Source organism: Mandrillus leucophaeus, unplaced genomic scaffold (assembly GCF_000951045.1).
Source record: "Mandrillus leucophaeus isolate KB7577 unplaced genomic scaffold, Mleu.le_1.0 Scaffold437, whole genome shotgun sequence".
Classification (NCBI taxonomy): domain Eukaryota; kingdom Metazoa; phylum Chordata; class Mammalia; order Primates; family Cercopithecidae; genus Mandrillus; species Mandrillus leucophaeus.
This window is the reverse complement of record NW_012104665.1, coordinates 816,074-841,073: the sequence shown is the minus strand read 5'-3', so window position 1 is coordinate 841,073 and position 25,000 is coordinate 816,074. Positions and strand designations below refer to the sequence as shown.

At 35.5% G+C, this 25,000-nt stretch overlaps 1 protein-coding gene across 4 annotated transcripts in view; it reads left to right on the top strand.

Moving 5' to 3' along the window:
* Positions 1 to 25,000, top strand: part of EPHA5 (EPH receptor A5) — a 378,406-nt gene that overhangs the window by 196,168 nt on the left and 157,238 nt on the right. For all 4 annotated transcript variants that reach the window (XM_011993927.1, XM_011993925.1, XM_011993926.1 and 1 more), the window contains exon 5: positions 1,167 to 1,502. In XM_011993927.1, the coding sequence (XP_011849317.1) occupies positions 1,167 to 1,502 (336 nt within the window). The remainder of the gene's footprint in view (positions 1 to 1,166; positions 1,503 to 25,000) is intronic.

Sequence of the window (25,000 nt, the reverse complement as noted above, 5' to 3'; positions counted from 1 at the left end):
TATAGTGTTAGAAATTACCTAATTAATTTTTGATCTCTCTATTATGCTAATCAAGTTCAGGAATAATTAAAATAATATACAAATAAGATATGTTTACCCTTAATATATGAAATTTGTAAAGCAATTCTGATCATGGATTTCATTACTCATATTTTAGTGGAAATATTCCATCTTATTGAAATAGGATGATTCTGAACATAAAATATATTTTAAAAGCTACACCCAGTTTCCATTAAGCTATATACAAAAAATAAAGTGTACAAGAAATACTTTATGAAGTTAGGAAAGTTTCACTCCTAATATCTGTTAGTAGCTAATGTGCTATGAGTCTATGAAAATATTTGTGTTAAATGTATTTCTTTTCTAATTTTGGTAGGTTATTGGAAGTTGAAATTTGTTCTATTGATCCTTCAAAACCTGAACACTTTTATTCATCCTATTGTAGTCCTTTTGAGGGTTATTTTTAAAATAAATTTTAGATTTTCAATTAAGTAAAATAACTTGCAGAACTGTTATACAAAAACAACATCAAAGTAAAATATGTTTCATTGCAAATTATAATTTTTAACATTTACTTAAATTCTAATGCCTTTTTGATATACAGTAGGGGGTTTCAAATTCTGTTGGTGATTTAGCAAGTAGATATGCAATCTATTTTGAAGCAAGCTAAGGTGTTTTTTTTTTGTTTTTTTTTGTTTTTTTTTCTTACAAAATTTGTAGTCAGGAGCTACGCTGAAAATTCTGTATTTTCCTATGCTTATTTCTAAGTAGATACTTCGTGTTTACTTTGTAGGTTGCAAGGGTTAGCATCAATGAGGAAACATTCAGTTCAATACCCAAGAAACTCACCAGTTTTTAAATATATAATTTTATCTAACAGTAGTTGTGCAATACATCATTTTACTCCATAATTGATTACATATACATGAAGCAACACATTCTTCTTTTACTGAACTACCGTTATAACAATGCCAAAATAAGTCATTTCCATAGGGAATAAACCCCACTATTGTTCCTACAAAATTGTGAAAACAAAACTACAAATTACGACTTAAAGGATTTATTGCAAATCTATTTTTTCCTTCAGACCAGGAATTGGTGTGGTAAATAATGCCTAATTAATATCATCTTAAAATATGTTTTTCTTACTTTACTTTGCAAACCAGGACCCCCCTCCGCTCCTCGGAATGCCATCTCAAATATTAATGAAACTAGTGTCTTTCTGGAATGGATTCCGCCTGCTGACACTGGTGGAAGGAAAGATGTGTCATATTATATTGCATGCAAGAAGTGCAACTCCCATGCAGGTGTGTGTGAGGAGTGTGACGGTCATGTCAGGTACCTTCCCCGGCAAAGCGGCCTGAAAAACACCTCTGTCATGGTGGTGGATCTACTCGCTCACACAAACTATACCTTTGAGATTGAGGCAGTGAATGGAGTGTCCGACTTGAGTCCAGGAGCCCGGCAGTATGTGTCTGTAAATGTAACCACAAATCAAGCAGGTAAGTGCCATGCCCAACCAAGTTGTGTATGTTAGGCCTAGTTCTGTCAATTATTTCCATAGCTGAGGGCCAAGTTGACTGGAATCTGTATGAGAACTTTCCATTAACCGGAAGGTCAGGACTTAAAGTATAACACATCAAAAATGCTTTTGCAGTTTTAAACATATAAAAGCTAAAGATTTGTTAGAAATCCCATTTATGGAAAAAAAAACACATTTTTAATTGAATTTTTTCATTAGAAATACATTTCTGTATCAAATCCATTTGAAGCAAAATTTATCTCATATAATTTCATAGCAGTCATTTTTATAGCTCAAATCTATTTTTTTGTTTCCTTGAATTTTTAAAAACTCATTAATTTAGCATCTGATCAGGCAGGTTTTATTTGCTTGTTTATTTGCTTGCTTGGCAACATAGATGAATTTTCCTTGCAGATCATAAATCTTTTCATATTATTTCAACTGTTGTAGCAAAAATGCCTGCAATGAAATTTTCTTTGCTAAATTCATTTATCAAAATTAGAATAACTATGAACTACTACACAACCACCTGAAAACACTTCTATATTCCATATGGAAATTTTGGAATGAGTAGGAAGTAATTATTAGGGAGTAGGGAATACAGTCCTGTTTGAGCTACTGATTTCCCTATATTTTACCCTCAAATGTTCACTTTTAAGCAAATTAACATGGAAGACTTCTTTCCTAGCAAGATAAAAACCAAAGATAAACTACAGCTAATTTAATAATTCAACCCACCTTGTGGCAAGAGTCCTTTTAAATCTAAGAGTAATTTGTAGCATGTTTTGTCCATCAACGGGTATCTGGGAGGGGAAGAAAAAGGCATTAAAAGCCAAAATTTGTACCTTTCCTTTATCAATTGGCTGCAACTCTCAGTCCAAAGTGTAGTAACCTCGTCATCTCCTTAGAACTTCAGGTGGGCTTTGGTCAGTGAGCACATCCTTGCCACCAGTACTCACAAAGAAATAGGACATGTTTGTCTGAATGAAATCAGGCTGACTTTATATAATATTAGTATAAGTTTGTAGGTCGTGGAATGCTAACCTTGATGAGGGAATGCTGTTGGTTACAAAATCTCAGCAAAAATAATTAATTTGAATTGTTGGATACCTCAAGTAAATCAAATGGTTATATTCTAAAACTAAGAAAATGCATGCAGCTGAGTTCATAGTTGCTACTGATTGATAAAGCTGCGGGAAACATTCAAAATTAGCCCGGATTGTGTGAAGCATGTGATTAATGTAATAGGAATTATTCTATACTCTGCATGTTCTTAGCCACATTGAATACTTGTCTATAGCGTTTTTTTTTTATTAGAAAATATAATGCACACATATAAGTCACTTTCCCCAGTGAATCGTTTATATTTTTTACCATTTACTACCTAACCTAAGGTGAAACTAATAGAAGTGCTAAAGAGCTGGACAGGAATAGTGAAAATCAATTTTTCCCTCAGCATAGGCTCAGCTGCAGGCAATGCTAGCATGTGTTGACTTTTCATCACCGTATCTAGACATCAGGAGTGTTCAGTAAATGCAAACTCTCTTCCCATTTTAGAAAAAATATTGGCTTGAAACCTTTGACTTCAGCTTTCTTATGCAACATCTTTCAACTTTACTTGATTCTATGTACGAATCTTCCACCAACATATTGTAAGCATATTGAACAATCACTAAGAATTGTGTCCCTTCAGAAGAATGTTTTCCAGCTTGCATACCCTTAACTTCCTTGAAAGGTATTCTTTTGATAAACTAGATAGAGGAAATAACTGTTGATTTTTTAATGATGTACTCAACAAATATTTGCTATAGTTGTCTTCAACTTGCTGTAATCTTCAGCCTCCAAAGTATATTATTTGAAACTTCAATACCTTAAATACCAAAAAAGATCAATTTTTATCCAGGTGTTCAATTCATAGGTGTCTTGTAAAACACATTTTTATATTCAGAGCAGACAATTTTCTTGACTTTTGGTTGCTACTCATTCGCGTTCTCACAGTATACTCTAACATTATGAAAACCTACCCAAAACATCAAAATAAGATTCTTCTCAGTATCAGCATTCTAGAACCACTAAGTCTCACTTTATACAAAAATTATGAAAACTTCTCATTGTAACCACCCAATGGGTTCTTCTTGCCCACTCCCCAGAGACAGTCAGTTGATCAAGACAGGTAAATTGCAACAGAAAAAGAGTTTAATACACGTAGAGCCAGCTAAGCAGGAAACCAGAGTTTTATTATTACTCATATCAGCTCCCCCAAAAGTCAGAAGCTAGAGTTTTTTAAAGATATTTTGGTGGGCAGGGGTCTAGGGAATGGGGAATGCTGATTTGTTGGGTCAGGGATGAAATCAGAAGAAGCTGAATCTGTCCTCCTGCAGATTCAGTTCTTGGGTGACGGCTACAAGACCAAATGAGCCTGTTTAAGTTTTCTGTATGATGCCAACTGATCCATCAGAATGCTACAAGGTCTGAAAAATATCTTGAACACCAATCAAAGGTCTTAAAATAGCAATGTTAGCCATGGGAGCCACTGGGGAGGTTAGGAATCCTGTGGATTCTGACTGCATGACACCTGAGTCATACTTTTTAATTTTGTGGCTAATTTGTTAGTTTTACAAAGGTTATCTGGTCCCTAAGCAAGGAGAGGATTTGTTTCAGAGAGGAGTTATTATCACTTTTGTTTAAAAGCTAAATCATAAACTAAATTCTCCCCAAAGTTATTTCGGTCTATCCCCGGGAATGAGAGAGGGCAGCCTGGAGGTTAAAGGAAAGATGGAGTCAATTAAGTAAGATCTCTTTAACTGTCATAATTTTCTCACTGTTTGTGTTAGTCTTCTTCCACTGCTATAAATACCTGAGACTGGGTAATTTATGAAGAAAAGAGGTTTAATTGGCTTATGGTTCTGCAGACTGTACAAGAAGCACAGCAGCTTCTGTCTCTTGTGAGGCACCAGGAAGCTTCCAATTACAGCAGAAAGCAAAGGAGTGAGTCATCTCACATGGCGAGAGCAGGAGTACAAGAGAGGGGGAAGGTGCTGCACACTTTAAACAACCTGACCTCTTGAAAACCTACTCTCTATCATGAGAAAGCACCAAGGATATGATGCTAAACCATTCACAAGAAACTGCCCCCATGATCCAATCACCTCCCAGGAGGCCCCACCTCCAACACTGGGAATTACATTGAACATGAGATTTGGGCAGGGACACAGGCCCAAGTCATATCACTGTTATCAACTCTGCAAAGTGATTTCAGAATAACTCCTAAAATGTCTTAAGTTTAATGCTACCACGGCAAAACACTTTTCAAGTAACCCAAATTGCAGAAAGTGGATTGTAGTAGGTTTTAATGCCTAAATATCTTTTAAGAATTAAATTGAATAAAGTTATCTTCACCATATGTGGTTGTTATGTAAAACTTCCTTAAGCAGATTTTAAATTTAGTTTTGAGATTCTCTAAAGATTGTTTTCAGAGAAATATGTTTCTTTCTTAAATAATTTATTTCAAATTTATAATTAGCCTCAACAGTTGTGTTGGTATTTTCTGATTGATTTTGTAGGGGCACAAGAAATGCATCCCTTTTGCCCTTTCTGTAAGTTTGCTGAGATGACTGAAAATAGACGGCTTAATAGGGATAAACATCCATAATAAATTCATTAAATGAACACAGATGTGGTATCCCACAAATATAAGACTCAAAGAATGGCCAGATGGTTGACGCTTAAATACCTTCTTCATATAGGGAGGGGAATGGTGGGGGGTATAAATGCGGAAATGAACCATCTCAATGAACTATGACCTGGGACAAATTTTCTCTGACTTCTGGGGGAACCAATAATGAGAAGATGAGGGGAGGAACTTCAAACTTCACTGTGAGTAAAGATTTTCTTATTATGCAAATAAAGTCTCCCAGGTAATCTCTGGGAGGTGTCCTTAGAATAATAAACAAAAAGTCTGTCTGGGTATGGTGATGACTTTTAGTCTCTTCTCTTTTCTTTTCTGGTGGTTAATGTTTCCTGATTATTTGATGAGATTTCCAGAAAGGATGCTTTAAGACAATCACATTTTTTTTGAAATGGAGTTTCCCTTAGTCAAATAAGGAAATTTCAGTGAGTCCCTCCCTGCAATTGTGAGATGTAGGGGACAGGGAAGAAATGAGAGGTTATAAAGTTTTTGCTTCTGAGGTAACACCTAAGGCCTTCTGATTTCTTTTAATTCAAAGTGCTCATCATACCAAAGCACAATTCTTTGTGATACTTCTCTCTGCACTCCAGCAATATATTTCTGTGCATGTAATAGCAATGAATGTCCAGATTCAAAATTGGATTAAAAAGGTATAAGGAAAAATAGTGTATGTTCAAGTTGAAAATTTTGCATTAGGCTGATAGTCTATAGAAGTGATTAAATGATTTATAAATGTATACATAGTATTTAAATATTTTCCAAACAATTATATCATTATGGAGTCTAGGAACTTGCTTTTAGGGGAAGCTATCTGGATTAAAACAATACTTTTTTGCATGTAATAATCAAGCTACAAAATGTAAAGGAAAAGCCAAATACTAGAATTGGTTCAAATTTACAATTCTTGTAAAATGTGGTTATAATAATTTTATTGACCAGAAAGAATTACAAAATTGTGAGAATTTTCCTGGTAAAGAAAAATAAGCAAATGTAAAGGGGGAGAAAAGCAAGAAAATAGTAGATGTTACATAATATAAATAAATAGTGGCTATGATGAAGGGAAAAATGATAAGAAAATAAAATGTGAATATGTTAGTTATATAAAGAAATCTTTAATCAATTACAAAGGGAATAAAATATAAATAGCAGATAAAAAATTAGAGGATAAAATAGTGGATATGCAAGTAGTGGATATACAAATTAGAGGATAAAACAGTGGATATGTATAGTGTTCATTATTAAGCTACTAATCTTATAAAATGAATAAAATTATTGAGTTCCTCAAGTTTTTTAATGAGTATTTCATATATAATACATTCTTACACAAAATTGATTTACACAAGATAATCTTTCTTTGCCAAATAATATTTAGATTTATTTACATAACAACACTTCTCTTGTTCTGTTCTATTCTTTTAGGACTTCCGAAATGTATCTATCCATACAGATAGATAAGACACATATCAACACATAGAGTAAAATTTTAAAATTCTGTTAAAAGCAGTTACTTTGGAAGTTTCTTTATCTTTTTGCAAAATAGTTTGTATTTATGTTTTTCTATAAATATATTTGTTTTTATTTTAAAATAATTTTACACTAGGCATTTCTAAGCTTAAGCTTAAAGCTCTTTTAATATATATACATGTATATTTTGTCCCAACATAAAATAAGCTCATTCTAACAACAAAGCCAAAATTACAAATAATTTACATGCCAAGGTACAGAATTCTAATTCTTGACCAAAGCAGACAAATTTTAATTGGTTTGAATGTAGGCTCAGACTCTTGGAACCTTTTTCCAGAGGGCTATTTGACATGCTATGGATACCAAAATGCAGCAAACTTACACCTTACCTTGGAGGGCATGTTTCAAGCTCTCCCAGACTATCAGAAATATCACCAAGGTAGGTGTTACCTATATTTTCATGGGTTTTATTTCTTGGTTCTTGCACAAATGTCTGGAGGACATTATAATCCCAGTTCACTGTGTCTTTTCAATTTGATGCCATCCTTGTAGTTGATGAGCATGGTGTCTCATAAAATGTTGAAATGATCAGTGTTCCCAAAGACTTAATCTGGCTGTAAAACCGGAAATTTCAGAGAATATTAGAACAATATGGTGAAAGCATACTGTTGTTTATGCAAAAAAGCAGCAAATACTTGTTGGCAATCTCTGTTTACTGAGACGTGAACTTCTAAAAAGAGAAAAAATGGTCAGCTGTTAGACTATTATTATAATATTGAGTGCCAGGGTCTTTGTTGATTTTCTTTAGTGGAGAAACCACATTGCCTGTACTTGAACCACCACCTAATTAAAGGTATTTTTGTTTTACAAGATTAATTTGTCTTCCATGTAGACTGAATAGGTAAGTTAGATCTGCCCATGTTTTCATAAGCACCAGCCTTTTTTCTTCCTTGTTCTTTATGATGGCTCTAGTTGAAACATTCTCCCAGGGATCTATGTCTACTGTTTTTGTAGGAGAGAGTTGCTTCGCGATCTTTAGTTTGGCCATTAGTAGAGTTTGACAGCAGCTTTGACTTCAGGGGCTACTGCGATAAAAAGACATTTCTTCCAGTTACAGTGTAAATCTTCCAAATACACACCAAAGATCTGGTAAAACAATCAAAAGCTGAAATGGAAGTATTACTGTATCAACTGTAATATGAACCCAAGACAAAATCCCGTTCATCACATGACCCTAATAACCTCTACTCACGCAAATTTTTTTTAGTGATAATCTGAATCCACCAAGATCAATGTTAGCTTGAAGGCAGTATTCAATCATCTGTGAAAGGACTGGGCATTTGCACCCACCTCCTTTCCTCCCTAATGTATTTAAAAATGGTAGGAGATGTCTTTCAGGAAAGCTAGAAGGAAGATGTGCAATGCTAACATATGATGCTATTGCAGAGTCCTTCTTCAAGAGTAACCGCATTTTCTCTTCACTTAAGTGGCCATGGGGTAAGTAAACTAATTCAAGTGTGAAAACCATTGACAGGTCATGACTAATTAGGTCACTAAATTTATATTTTTACTTCCCAGACCTTGATGTCATTGCCAAGGATCAGATGACTCATTAATTTGGTGTCTGCATGCTACAGTACTGTATTTTTTACCATTCATATCCTGCTACCTATTATGAGATCCATGTCCACCCTCATTCCAGTGGTAAGGTACTCCTAAACCCTAAAGAAATGAAATCACTTGAGTGTAGCTTCAATGTCTGTGTTCCCCAGTATAGAAAATATAAATTATAGACGTTTTTTGTTTTTCTTTTTTCTTTTTTTTTTTTTAAGATAACATTGTTGTGCTCATCATTCTTTTTTATTGTTATGGTGAAGAAAGTATCTTCTGAGCTCTTTCTGAAAATTTAAACAGTGGGTGATTTCACAGGTTTTTGTTCTGTTTTGTTTTGCTTTCATCGCCCAGGCTAGAGTGTGATGGCACAATTTTGGCTCACTGCAACCTCCGCCACCTAGGTTCAAGCACTTCTCCTGCCTCAGCCTCCTGAGTAGGTGGGATTGTAAGTGCCCACCACTACACCCAGCTAATATTTGTATTTTTAATAGAGACAGGGTTTCTTCATTTTGGCCAGGCTGGTCTCGAACTCCTGACCTCAGGTGATCCACCTGCCTTGTCCTCCCAAAGTGCTGGGATTACATGCATGAGCCACCACACCCAGCCCATTTAACAGGCTTTGAACAATAAATCCACCTTAACTTTCATACTTCAGTAGGTCATTGAATTCCTTGTACATTAAAAGGAGGAACTGCAAGTATCTGAAATTTATTTAACTTAGCCTGTTTTTCAGTCCAGATTTTGGTCAACTAATTGAAGAAGCATTTAGCACCTAAACCAGCTACCAGAAGTAGCACATTGAATCTAGCATCTCTAATCAGATATTTATACCAGCTAGAATTAAAATTCTTTTTTGGTTCTATATCAGGAACACATAAAATCCATTTTCACACATATTCCCCCATGCATTTTCAAATTTAGCTATAAAATCTTGCAAGTCTTATATTCAAGAAGCTTCCAGTCCTCAGCATTAACCAGATAATTGGCTCCCAAGAGGATGCTGGAATTTTGAGTTCAAATGGAATAATAGATTTGGTCAGAAAGAATATTTCTTTCCTCCATCAGTTAACCACCTTAAATAAGGTATGGACTTGATATTGAAGAAATGAAGGAGCAGCTTCCTCAGTCATGTGTTGGACAGCTGAATCTGCTAGCAAGACGGACTCAATAAGTTTTAGCAGAAGAGAAAATTTTCAGTCACCTGAATCCTCCTATTTATCCAAATATTCCAATGCTCATGATTTAACTTTTTTCCTCAGTCAATGGTCTAATTTTCTCAAAAGGCAAAACAATAAAGTAAATCACCTTTGAAATTCAGGAATTCACGGAAAAAGACTTGAGTTTTGATGTATAGCTATGTCATTCTTTCCACTATAAGAGACAAGAGGTGCCCTGATCATTTCAATGTGATTTAAACTAAGAATTTAATCTTGGAGATGGTTATTTTATTTATTTAAACTCAAGATGGTTATTTTATTTCTTTAAACTATGAAGTGCATTTAGACACAGCCGACCTTTGTTGAATTTCTTAAATTTCTCATGACTTTATGGTGGAATCTGAACCACCAAGAGTATAATCTTCAATATTATTTTAGGTGAGCACAAGCAATGAGCCATATGCCCCTATATGCCAGAAGTTGTCAGATTTCCATTCTTTAACACCGAATGGATCCTTGTTACACTGAAACACAGCAGTTTGATCACTGGTCCTATATTCCCATTTCCTTAATAGACTTACCTACAACACTCCTCTTCTGGGAATTTTTATTATTATTTTTTATTATTATTAATGTTTGTATTCTTAGTTGCAAACAAAATATTCTCTGGTTAGTTGAAACAGAAAAGAGCATTAATAAAGGATATGAAGTGGCTCATAGACTCATTGAGAATAGATTCAAAGATTAGAATATAAATTTAGAGGAACAATGCCTGAAACTACCACAGATCTGGCCTGATGAAGCTGAACATTGCGTGGCAGCTGTCGAGCAATGGATGGCAAGATTTTGATTTTATTGCAATTGCTATTGCCACAAGTAGCATTGCTGCTTCCGGATCTCAAACTTCAAAACTAAAGAGAAAGCATCAATATTTCCACCAGCAACATCTTCATGTTTTTTCTTTCACTTTCATCAGCAGAAAGCCAAAAAAGAGAACTTCATGAAGAACACGGTTTCTTAATTTGCCTATTTGAATCAAGATCTTGCCTGGGCCAGTTGGTTTGATGTATCTGAAGACATACACCTTTATCCGAGGAGAAAGAGAAACTGGGTTTTTTGAATTCTGATATTTGTGTTGGAAAGACAGGCTTCACTACCAGAGCTTTTAAAAATATAAATTGCCATTGGAAAGATAATGCATTCTAATGAATTTGGCAAATTTCACTGTATATTTATTCAAATTTTAATGAAAATTTCTACATATAATTTATTAAACAAGTCATCTGAAATATTTTGAGAAAATCTGGTTTTACAATTAGTTAAGGTTTGTTCATCCTCTCTCTCTCTGTTATCCTTTCTCTCTTCCTTTCCTTCCCTCCTTTCCTTCTTTCCTTGTCTCCTTTCTTTATTGGTATTTTTCCTGTGTTTTTGTGTTTTTTGTTTGTTTGTTTGTATCTCATATGCTCAAGGATGAGTTAATAACATGTCTCAATTCACGGCGCATTTCCATCTTGAACCAAACAGGACCCTCTCTTGGGTTATATATTTTCTTATGTACCTACTTTCATTTTTACCCCAAATCTACTTGCCGTTTATCTACACTAAAGAGCAACCATTTTAATATGTTATTTGTTTTTCATAAAGTATTATTATGAATATATTTATTTAAAATCATATGCATATGTTTTTTATTTAATGGTAGTATGGCTTATTGTATATAATTTTTCAGCATAATCATAATATTTTATAAATCCATACATGTTGCTTATGGCCATTAAATGTGCATCATATATCCATGTCCACTGCACTTTTCATATCAACTCACCCAGTAACGGAGACGCAGGTTCTCTTACTGCCTAATTTGAGGATATTCTGTATTCAGTGTGAAGCCCTAATACAGTCATTTTAATTGAGTATACACGATGTTTCATTTCTAAAATATGAGGAGAGAAACAAAAGCAATAACACTAGTTTCATTATATTTTTAGTCCTTTCCCCATTTCCCTACACAAGGTACCTAATATAGTTCTATTTTCTTCACAAATAAATGTACAGAGAAGAAATTCTGTTCGCTTGCATCTAGTTCATAGAACGGCAGATTAGTGTATTGGTTAAAGGTCTGGACTGATGAGCTAGACTTTCTGGTACCTACTAACTAGCTTTTTGATTTGAGTAAATTACTTAAATTTACTGATCACAGTAAATACTTAAGTCATTAAGTATTTAATTACTTAAATAAACCTGATCACAGGCTTCAGGTTTTTCACATGTAAAGTGGAAATAAATGGTATCTGTGACATACAATGATTACAACAGTTGAATGAGCTAAATCTACAAAACAATTAGTGTAATGCTTGGCATGTAGTAAGATGTACATAAATATTACTATAGTATTATTTAAGAAACTCTTCAATGATCTACTAAGTAGCATGAATCCATGGAATAAACTATGGAAAAAATAGGTTTTAGACTTCATGAGTGTAATATGGACAGACTCATTGGTAAAGTAAAATGGAAAGAAGATAAATATTTAAAAGCAAAAAATAATGTGTAGGACCATGATTCTACAGATAACAAAAGACAACCGCTTCAAGCTTGCAGGAGTAAACCAATAAAATTCCTTTTCTAATCGGAACTATATGTTTAATGATTTCTTAAAATATTGAGCTTATATTAATCTTGAAGTTCTTCTAATTTTGATAAAATATCCAGAACAATAATGTAAAGAAACAATAGGATGACAGGGTCAAGGCCAGGTTCCTTGGCTCACGCCTACAATCCCAGCACTTTGGGAGGCCGAGGTGGGCAGAACACTTGAGGCCAGGAGTTTGAGACCAGTCTGGCCAGCATAGTGAAACCTCATCTCTACTAAAACTACAAAAATTAGCTGGACGTGGTGGTGCACACCTGTAATCCCTGCTACTCAGGAGGCTGAGGCATGAGAATCACTTGAACTCAGGAGGGGGAAGTTGCAGTGAGCTAAAATTGTGCCACTGCATTCTAGCCTGTACAACAGAGGAAGACATTGTCTTAGAAAAAAAATAAAAATAAAATAACGGTATTAAACTAACAGCAAATGGAGGGAAATACATTGTATATAGAAAATAGATTTGCAATTTGATTTTCATCAAAATATATTTCGAAAAGTTACAAATTTTGTTAACTCATCATTTTCATGTGTGGACGGATATTAATTTGATAAATCATTAAAGTTTCTAAGGACAAATATGAGACAAATGTTTTGTTTAATTACATGTTATGAATATATCTATATTAGCCTCCACTGATGCTTTTGTGACCAGATTAGTGTTCTGATTATGGCTACCAATGAAAATCTTTTTATTTTGCCAATTAAAGTTGCCGTCTATGTTGAAATATTGAAATTTGTCTTCAGGAACACTCAAGTTTTGTGCTTGTTACCATGTGCGTTTGCTGTTTGGACAACAGTTCAAAGATGGGATTCTAATCCAAGGAATATGTCTATAATTCATCTCTGATTTATTCAATAATGATTATGGATGGTGTAGAATATTTTTAGAAGTCGTCAAAATTCATATTTTGTTCAATGACTTTAGAGTCTTGCCAGAGACTCACCTCATTTCCGAAAAAGCACGTCAGGACGTTCTGTTCCTTCTCTTTTTCCCTTCTCTCTGTAATAATGTCAAAGACATGATGGCTAGCATATTTCAGGACTAATTGTGTGCACATTCCTATGCAAAGAACTTTATTTGAATTTCCTTATTTGATACTAGCAATATCCTCTTGACAAAATATTATTCCCATTTTTAGGATGAAGGAACTGAATTTTAAAAACATGAAGTAGGCCGGGAACGGCGGCTCACTCCTGTAATCCCAGCACTTTGGGAGACTGAGGTGGGGGTGACCATGAGGTCAAGACATCGAAACCATTCTGGCCAAGATAGTGAAACTCCGACTCTACTAAAAATACAAAAATTAGCTGAGCGTGGTGGTGCACACCTGTAGTCTCAGCTACTCGGGAGGCTGAGGCAGGAGAATCACTTGAACCCGGGAGGCAGAGGTTGCAGTGAGCCAAGATCTCGCCACTGCACTCCAGTCTGGGCCACAGAGCGAGACTCCGTCTCAAAAAACAAACAAACAAACAAACAAACAAACAAACAAAAAACGAGAGGTGATTCCCCAAAGTCACAGATCTAGTACGTGAGGGAATAGAAACCTGAACCAATTCTTACACTAGAGCCAGAATGCTCTGAATCATGACAAAAAATTGCACTTGCTATTTTCTCACTTGAAACTTATTTTTTTATTGTCCTAGATAGCTCAGTTTTCAAATTCAGTTAAATTGCTGCTTTCTTGAGAAAGCTTTCTCTGCTCTCCAGTTTGAACATGCCTTTCTAAGGTAACTCTAAGCATGGGTGCTATAACAATTTGTTCTGTTCTCTATTTTTTTGGAATCTTTTCTTGGGGAGCACAGTAGTTCTTACCACTTGTGATTGTTAAAATAGTTCATAAATGGATGAGTTCAGTGGTTTTTCTATCTTCAAATCAATGTTATAATTTCAATGTCTAGTAGTGATGACATATAATATATTAAACATTTTGGAAATTTTTCAAATAATTTTACATCAATTTTTTGTTTGTTTATGCTTGATGTTTTCTTTATTATTAAGGATCCAGAAACAGTACACTAATTGTAATTAATAGATAGGTTCAGATTTTTTCCAGAACCCTGAAATAAGGCATTATAGCTTAAGGTTATCTGCTTAGCTGGCCTTAGCCTACTTAGTTCATCTTTCTTCTTTAGACACTATATTTTAAAATTGATTAATTAATTAATTAATTATTGCTCCATGGGTAGATTGCATGAGGTTGAGGTTTGGGATATGAATCATCCTGTCACTGAGATAGTGAGCATAGTACCTAAAAGTTATTTTTTCACCCCTTTATCCCTCCTCTTGCTCCGTGTTCTGTTAGACTCCAGTGTCTATTGTTTGCTGTCTTTATGTCAATGAGTTCCCAGTGTTTGGCTCCCTCTTATAAGTGAGAATATGGGTATTAGGTTTTCTGTTCTGCATTAATTTGCTTAGGATAATGGCCTCCAGCTACATTCATATTGCTGCAAAAGACGTGTGTTTTTTTTGTTTTGTTTTTTTTTTTTTTGGCTGTGTAGTGCTCCATGGGAGACACTAAAATCATGACAAAGTATCCACTGAAAGTGACTGAACCCATTCTAGAGATAAATTTTGTGTATTGGGTTATTTAATGGCAATTCACAATATTTTCAATCTTTAGTGGGTTTAAGAATTACCTGTTTATGTTTGTTACAATGCATTTTCATGGACTCCATATCCCAAATTTATGATTTAGTATATACAAGTAGAGGCCAGTAATCTGCGTATTTTAACACACACACACACACACACACACACTCACTCAATGATTTTAATGCAGGAGTGTTTGTCTCACATTCTGAAAGAAAATTACATTTGTAGGAGGTTCTGATATTTATTTTATATCTCTTTTCTCTAGGGAAATGGTGACACTCTTAATCAGGATTGTTTGATGTCAATTTGCCCAAATGCTCTGTACAAAATACCTACTGATTTTGTTAATACTATCTTCTTTATGTCTCACTTGTGAACTCTATTCTGCCCACTGCTCACCTGGAAACTGGTTTTAAACTCTATTATTTCGTGTCAAATCTGGTTGCAAACAGATTTGCTATTTAATATAAACATGGTCAACAATCTATTAACTGAGGAAATCATCAAACATTCTTGTGACTTAGCTCATAATCAGAGCAACTCAGTTATTGATCTGTTCAATCATTCTTCTCATTGGCATACATGCTATGCATTTATTTGTTAAAAATGCATATTGTAAATTGATATGCATAGATTATCAATTTTCTTAAAACCTCATGCTGAGGTTTCACTACCCTTTATTACTGTTCCTAGGGAACACAGTTCTTAAAGCCTTCCCAGAGGTTGAAATCATATACATCTTCTTAGTGTGTTGTGTAGATGTAGTATAATACTTAACCCAAAGAGGCAAAGTCTGTTTAAATCAAGCATATGCATTAGTCTTTTATTAGATTCTAAACAAAGTTCACTTAGAGGAGAGAAGCATTTTTTATGCAGCATGTTGAAATAACTTGTTCATGTGATTTCATGAAATTGATTGCCATGCATTCACACACGAATTATATATTCAGCACCTTCTGCATTCGTTATACTCAATTGAACATTTTGAAAGATATTAAGCTGGTTAAAAGCATGCTTCATCTTCAGAGGATTATATTCCCCCTCTGAAGAATTAAAAAATTGAATAATAAGGCTAATGAAATAAAACAGAAAAGAAGGAATGGCAATTGGGCATTGAACTCAATAGTAATAGCATCAAATCCATTGCCTTTGAGTGACAATATAGATTGACTTGTTTACGCTATCATTTTTAGTCTCTATTTTGCCTCCTTTATCACATGTGCCCATCTGTGAAAGCATTTACTCAAATCCACTTAGTCATGGTATAGAGATGCAATTATTAAAAATAGATGACAAACCATTTTGCAACAGCTCTTATGTCTATTTAAAAGGTCGTGAGTTGTTTGGGGAGTCTCGATGCCAGCATAATCGATCTTTATTGATGAAGACCTATTGTTAAATGACGTATTAACACAAAATGAAATGAGTAAAGAAATATTTTAAGATTGACTTTTGGGAGCATTTTTATTTATTCCATTTGATTTTATTAATAATTGACAGTTCATTGGATACATTACTGAAATAGTCAAAGCAACTTAGCTATTTTGTAGTTTGGTTGCAAAACACCAATATCTTCTTTATCAGAACAAGCATCTAGTTTGAGGAGGTTTTTTGAAGATGTGAAATGTTTTTCATTAGACAAAATATACTTTGAACGCTGGCTTTTTGATCTTACTTTTTCAAATTTTCCTCCATTAGTAAGAAAATAGAGGATAGTTTATTGACTCTTCAAGCCCTAGAAGGCCTGAGGATATAACCGGTACTGCAAACTGATGCTTACATTATAACTCAATAAATAGTTTCCTCTAGACTTGTGGTATGAACAAAATATAAATATAACATTATTCTAACAGTGAATTTTATTTGCTTTGGTTGTATCTGCCTATTTAAAGTATATGATTTATAGAGCTTATATTTATTTTTTAAATACTCTTTATTTTTTCACTAATAAAATAAATAATGTTTGAAGATGAAAACTCTCATTATCTAATGAATTATTAATCTGTCAGTTATTTTTTCTGTCAACAACAGCATATTCAAATTAAAAAGAATTAATTTCTTATTACATGCACTTAATCCTCAATATGCTATAGATATTAAAGGAAATATTTCTATTTCAGACAAAAGAAAAGCCCTTATAAAATATTGAAAGAGTAATGAGGACTACTAATGGGGGAAGGGAGAAACGGGTTTCAAAAACTACCTATTGGGTAGTATGATCACTATTCGGGTGATGTTTGTCCACTACTGGATCATTTGTACCCTAAACCTCAGCATTACACAATATAAGTGATATGGTTTGCTCCGTGTTCCCACTTAAATCTCATCTTCAATTGTAATCCCCATAATCCCCACGTGTCAAGGGAGAGACCAGGTGGGAGGTGATTGTATCATGGGGCCAGTTTCCCCCATGCTGTTCTTGTGATATTGAGTTCTCATAAGATCCGATGGTTTTATCAGTTTTTCCTGCTCTTGCCCTCTCTCTCTGTTTTGCCTGCCACCATTTAAGATGTGCCTGTTTCTTCTTCTGCCAAAACTATAACTTTCCTGAGGCCTCCCAGCTATGAAGAACTGTGAGTCAATTAAACCTCTTTTGTTTATACATTACCCACTCTCGGGTAGTATCTTTATAGAAGTATGAGAATAGTTTAATACAGGAAATTGATACTGCAGAGAGTGGGGTACCTCTATAAAGATACCTGAAAATGTGAAAGTAACTTTGAACCTGGGTAACAGGCAGAGGTTGGAATAGTTTGAAGGGCTCAGAAGACGAAGGGAAGATGTAGGAAAGTTTGGAACTTCCTAGAGACTTGAATGGTTTTTGACCAAAATGCTGTTAGTGATATGGACAATGAAGTCCAGTCTGAGGTGGTTACAGATGGAGATGAGGACCTTGTTGGGAACTGGAGCAAAGGTCATTCTTGCCATGCTTTAGCAAAGAGATTGGTGGCATTTTGTCTTTGCCCTAGATATCTGTGGAACTTTGAACTTGAGAGAGATGATCTGAAACTGGAACTTATTTTTAAAAGGGAAGCAGAGCATAAAAGTTTGGAAAATTTGCAGCCTGATGATGTGATAGAAAAGAAAAACCCATTTTCTGGGGAGAAATTCAAGCCGGCTGCAGAAATTTGCATAGTAACGAGGAACTGGACGTTAATTTCAAGGACAATAGGGAAAATGTGTCCAGGGCCTGTCAGAGATTTTGGTGGCAGCCCCTCTCTTCACAAGTTCAGGAGACTTAGGAGAGAAAAATGGTTTTGTGGGCCAGGCCCAGGGGCCCTTATCTGTGCAACTGTGGCACTTGCTGTCCTATGTCCCAACTGCTCCAGCTCCAGCTGTGGCTAAAAGGTGCCAAGGTACAGCTTGGACTATTGCTTCAGAGAGTCCAAGTCCCAAGCCTTAGTGGCTTCCACGTGCTGGTGGGCCTGCAGGTGCACAGAAGTAAAGAATTGAAGTTTGGGAACCTCCCTCTAGATTTCAGAGTATATATGGAAACTTCTAGATATCCAGGCAGAAGCCTTACAGTCTGTTGTAAGGGCAGAACCGTCAAGGAAAACCTCAGAAGGGAAATGTGGGGCTTGAGCACCCACACAGTGTCACCACTGGGGAACTGGCTAGTACATCTGTGAGAAGAGGGTCACTTCAGACCCCAGAATGGTAGATCCACCAACAGTTTGCACCCTGTACCTGGAAAAGCCAGAGGCACTCAATACCAGCCCATGAAGGAGCATCTCCAAGCTGTGAGAGCCCACCTTTGGCATCAGTGTGCCCCAGATGTGAGACAGGGATTCAAAGAAAATGATTTTGTACCTTTAAGATTTCATGACTGTCCTGTTGGATTTCAGACATGCCTGGGGTCTGTGACCCCTTTGTTTGGTCAATTTCTCCCATTTGGAATGAGAGCATGTATCCAACACCTGTACCCCCATTGTATCTTGGGAGGAACTAACTAGGTTTTGATTTTACAGTCTCCTAGGTGGAAGGATTTGCCTTGTCTCAGATGAGACTTTGGACTATGCACTTTTGGATTATTGCTGGGTAATTTGGGGTAATGAGTTAAGATTTGGGGGGACTTCTGGGAAGGCATGATGGTGTTTTGAAAAGTGAGGACATTAGATTTGGGAGGGGCCAGGGGAGGAATGATATCGTTTGGCTCTGTGTTCCCACCCAAATCTCATCTTCATTTATAATCCCCATAATCCCCACATGTCAAAGAAGGGACCAGGTGGAAGGTGATTAGATTATGGAGGCAGTTTCCCCCGAGATTTCTTGTGATAGTGAGTGATAAAAAAAGATCATGAGATCTGTTGGTTTTATAAGTTGTTTTCCCTGCTCTTGCTCTAACTCTCTGTCACCTGCCACCATACAAGACAAACCTGCTTCCCTTTACACTATGATTTTAAGTTTCCTGAGACCTCCCCAGCCATGTGGAACTGCGAGTCAGTTAAGCCTCTTTTGTTTGTAAATTACCCTGTCTTGGGTAGTATCTTTATAGAAGTGTAAAAACTGACTAATACAACACCTATGCAACAAACCTGAACATAGACCCCATGAACCTAAATAAAAGTTGAAATAAAAATAATTAAGATTTTCAAGTTGTTAGTGATAACAACGGTAACAGTGGTTTATTTTTGTTTTCATCCATTTTAGACAATTAAATTTTATGAAAATAAATGGCTTCAAAGACTGAATGACTAATTTTAAATATTTCCCAATGTGATGTTGGCATTGGTACCATCAGAGAGAAAGTAGATATGCCTTTGTTTATGAGATTTATGTCAGTTTTTCTAGGAATTAGAACTGTTAGAAGAAAAAACTTCATCCAAATTAAATTTAAAGGAGTTTAATTGAGCAATGACCAATTTGCAAATCGGGCAGCCCCCAGAATCGCAGCAGATTCAGAGGGACTCCAAGGATGCCTCATGGTCAGAACAAATTTAGAGATGGAGAAAGGAAGTGATGTATAGATATTGTACATGGGGTACAGAAACAGCTGGCTTGGTTCAGCTCGGTGTTTGTCTTATTTGAATACAGTTTGAACACAGCAGTGTATGGCTGCTGGGACTGGCCAAGTCTCAGATATTATTATAGGCACATACTCCTAAATTAGGGCTTCAGTATTGTCTACCTATTAATTTAGGTTGCAGTTCATCCACAAGGACTCAAATATAGAAGTATACAGTCCTTCTCAGGCCTTGTTTAGTTTGCTTTAACAGGACTGAAAACATTAGTGGCTTGTTCCTCAAAACTATGAAGTTGAATATGTAACATAATTGTTAGTGACCTTAAATTTCATGTAGCCTTACTGTAGTCTTTGCTTCCTAAATAATTTGTCATCTTATTTTGCTTCGTCACTCTTTCCAGCCTTACCATTACTTTACCACCTTTAAATAAATATATCCAACTTTGTATGTCACTGTGCTGTCTTTGAGAGAGATCATATTCATGCACATGGTTATTACAAGACAGTAGAGAAAATACATGTTCTGCTATTATATATTTAAGAAACTCTTCACCAGGTGTGGTGGCTCACACCTGTAATGCCAGTACTTTGGGTGACTGAGGCAGGTGGATCACTTGAGGTCAGGAGTTTGAGACTAGCCTGGGCAACATGGTAAAATCTTGTCTCTATTAAAAATATAAAAATTAGCCAGGCATGGTGGCACACACCTGTAATCCCAGCTACTCGGGAGGCTGAGGCAGGACAATCACTTGAACCTGGAGGCAGAAGTTGCAGAAGTCAAGATCATGCCATTGCACTCCAGCCTGGGTGACAGAGCGAGACTCTGTCTCAAGAAAGAAAGAAAGAACGAACGAACGAACGAACGAACAAACGAAAGAAAGGAAGAAAGAAAGAAAGAATTCTTCACAGACTTCTTCAGTTATTGCCACATGAGATGAAGTTCCTGGGCTCAACGTTGTATCAACTTTTATAAAGACTAACAGTGAATATCATGAAAAACAACTCTTGTTTATTTTGTTAGGGTATCACATTAATGGTTCAACTAGACTCCGGTTTAATAGCAATCTACTCTCCTTTGATTTTCTTTTCTTTTTTTAAAGCCTAATGGCTATTTTGGCTTTTTCTGGGGGCAGTGACTATAAACTTTTATTTTATTTTATTTATCTTCTAACAATTTTTATGGGCACACAGTAGGTGTATACATGTTTTTTCTTACTAAGTGAGCAGATTTTTAAAATATTTAATCCTAATTAACCTTAAAATTCTTATGTGTTCTTTAAATTTGTTTTAAAGATGTTGATAATGATGATAATTATATCAAAAAAATGTATTACAACATGCCAGATTGTTCTAAATTTTATATGGATATGTTAAGTAAATTTCTTAACTAAATATCTATTTGTGTGTGTGTGTGTGTGTGTGTGTGTGTGTGAAATTAGAAACAGAGACAGAATCTGTGTTTTTCTTCTGAATCTGGTTCCCTTTCCAAGAAGCTATTAAGTGGCCCTTATACTCCTCACTGGCATCCAACTCTGGCCTTTTGCTCTGAGATGCTCTGAGATGTCTCAGCTTACTTTTACTTTGAACATTGCTTTTGTTTTTAATTGCCCTATATAAATCACCTTTTACATAATAATTTCTAAAATACCAACAATAAAGAGCATTACTCATCATTCTACTCCTCATACTAATTATTTGAAATATATAAGTTGTATCCCTATTTCACACCCTAGTTAATAGGCCAGAGATTTAAATTCATAGTTTTCTGACCCTACAGCAGTCTAGAAGCTGCGAGTAGCATAAATTTAACTAGAATGCACTTAAACAATACGAGAATATATTTCATGATTGAAAACCACCAATTCCAGGAACACTTTGATTATGGGTCTGGCTTCATTTCTGAAATTTGCAGAACTTGACCTTCTTCTTCATCAACTTTGCCTCAAGCTGAAGTTCTACCATAATAGCAAAATGACTGCAGCAATTCCAGAGCTCATATATGCATACCACATCATCCGGAAGAAAAGAAAACTTCTTTTCCTCCATTTATCAGCTAAAAGACCTAGACTTCACACTCAAGGGCCCGTTTAAGATAGTGCTTACCACTGAACCTATCACAGTGATGAAGCTGGCTCCTTCCCCACAGACTTCCCCATGGAACTCCACAGGGCACCAGATGTAGAGTCAATCCCATCAGAACTCTGTAACTGTGACAAAATGGAGGGTAAATGGAATGGATTTGGGGATTAAATCTCAGCATATTTTCTTGCCCACGTGCAGTATTTTTTGTTTTAATTCGTAAGCATTTTGTGAAAGGTTGTATATTAGTACTTAAAATATCTTCATGAGTCATAACCTTTGCTTTTGGAACATTCAATCTTTGTTTTATGTATATATAGATCATATATATACATAAAACAAGGTGTGTGTCTGTATATATGTGTATGTGTGTGGTGTGTATATACTATATGCGTGTGATATATATATATATATATCCCCCTCTGGCTACTTTTTCAGTTTATTTTATACATTATTTTATAGTTCTCATCAATTTATATATTTCTATTACTCATAGTTCTGCCCTAGAATCTTTCTCACTTTGAAAAAATATATATTATGATATCTCATTCCAAAAGCATTCTTGGCTATGTGATATGTAACAAACCATCTCAAAAGTTCAGTGATGTAAAACAATAACCATTTATTTTTGCTCGTATGTCTATATATCTATTAGGTGGTGCATCTTTCCTCAACTTGCTTACTTAGATATATATGTATATACAGTCAGATGCAGGTTGGATAGGTCACTACATTTATTCCCTATGACTGCTGTAACAAATTACCATACACTTTGTGGCTTAAACATGAATTTATTTTCATAAATTCTGTAAGTCAGAAGTATAGTAATGTCTTCTCTGGCTAAAAACAAGGGGTCAGCAAGAATGTGTTTCCCTTGGGAGGTTCTAGGGAATAATTCATTTCCTGGTCTTTCCAGCTTCTAGAGGAAAGCTGCATTTCGCTGCTGGTCCTCTTCTTCCACCTTCAAAGCTAGTGATGATGGCTCAGATCTTTACATTGCTTCGCCCTGACCTCATCTTCAGCCCCCCTCTTCACTTCTTTTTACTCTTGTTATTACATTGGGTCCACCCAGATAATTCAGGATAATTTTCCTGTCTACTAATTAGCAAACTTTAATCTATCTGCAACTTTAATTCCCATTTGTCATGTAACGTAACATATCCAGATGTTCTGTGAATTAGTAAACAGACATCTTTGGAGGGCCATTATTATGCCTACAACAATGGCTCTGTGGAAGTGATCTGGACTCTCTTACGCATCTGAAGATCAGCACACTGACTGATTTAGGATGGCTTTCATTGAGATAACTGAGCATTTCTCCTTATGGTCTTTCAACCTGCAGCAGGCTGGCTCAGGATTGTCTCTTGTAAAGTCAAGTTACCAAGAGAAATAGCGTGTTATTATATGTATTACTTTCTACTGGCTATAATTAGTCAAAAGATCAATTCAGACTCAAATGGTGGGAAATCCAAGTATTCCACCCTTAATGGGAGAAGCTACAAAATCATATGACAAATGACCTAGAAATTGACAGGGGTGGAGAATTGGGGCCAGTTTTGCAATAAATCTACCACTGTTGGAATATCCTTAATCATCACAATGACTGGTTTATTTTCGGAGCAGACAAACTCTCTTTTGCTTTCTGGTCTTTATATATGTCATTCTGACTGGCTGACACCCTATCTTTTTTCCTTGCTCATTCTGCTAAGTCGAGGACAAAGTAATCTCTTTGTACTTTGTTTTGCTGTGGGGGTAGTCCCTTGGCAAACAAATAAGAGAGTCAAGTTTCATTCTGCTTTATTGCCATCTTTCTTGTGTATTTTAAAATAACCACTTAATTTGTCCCAATGGTAATTAAGGGGCTATCACGTTTTTGGTGTCTCATTTCTTGCTTTCTGTTCCCAGATGTGGGAAATTCATGTGGGACAACTATATTCTCAAGTGCACTGGGGTGGCTTGCCTAGAATGAAAAGGAAATGCTACAGAAGGGATGCCTCCATCCTAAGTATCTGACTTTAATAACAGGACTTTTGGCCTATAAAAACTTAATGAAAAGGAGCCACGTGGATGAGGAGTCTATGCTTACAATCAGATATTCCCAGGTAATGTTTAAGAGTTTCAATAATCTTGCAAACACTTTTGATGCTTTTTCTCCTCACATCCCACATCTAATCATCCGGTGAATTCTAACTACTCTACACCTAAATATAGCTGGAACTCAGTAATTTATCATCCATTCTATTGCTAACACCTTGATCCAAACCAGCATTATGTCATAACTACATTGCAACAGTCTCCTGCTGAATATCCTTATTTTCTCTCTTGGATCTCTACAGTTTATTTTTAATACAGCAGCCACAGGGATCTCTTAAAAATGTGTCAAATGATGATACTTCCCTCCTCAAAACCCTCTAATGACTCGCCATCTTACTCAGAATGAGAGACATAGTCCTACAGGATCTGGAACTTTATCATTTATTCGGCTGACCTCATCTCCCAATACTTTCTCACTCACTCACTTTACCAGGTACACTTGCCTTTTTTGCTAATCATTGAACTTTCCAGGCCTGTTTCAATTTCAGGAATTTAATGCTTACTTTTACGTCTGCCAAGAACTATCTTTTCTAAAATATCCACATTTCTCCCTACTTTGTCATTATTGTTACCTTTCACTCAAACATTCTCAAAAGTGTTTTCAGACCATCCTATTTAAAGTTATGTGCCTATGTGTACACACATGGGCACACATACTCACACACATGCACACATACAACCTCTCTCACCCTAATCTTTCCTATCCCATTTAACGATATTCTTTTCACAGCACATATTACCCTCTAACACTGTATGATTTACTTAATTTTTATGTCTTTTTTTGTTTGTCCTTGAAATGGTGAGAATGTAAGTTCTATTAGGGCTGGATAGTACAATTTGTTTACTGAAGTACCTTCAAATGCCAAGAAGTGTGCGTGCACACAGAAAATACTTGATATTTTGACAACATGAGTGAATGAGTGGATGTATGATATTATAGATTCTGTATCATTTTACAAATGGATATTTTTCTTAGGAAATTCCAAGTTATATTTTGCTCTTTTATGGAGCTAGGCAGGGACCATTTCCTCATTCTCAAATTATCTGCCGATCTATTGAAAGCTGCTACTACATAGTCCAACAGCATGGGAACCCATATGGGCAACATCTCTCTTATTCCTATTATTTCCACGTTTTGTTTGGTGAACTCCTACTCAATTTCTTTCTTTCTTTTTT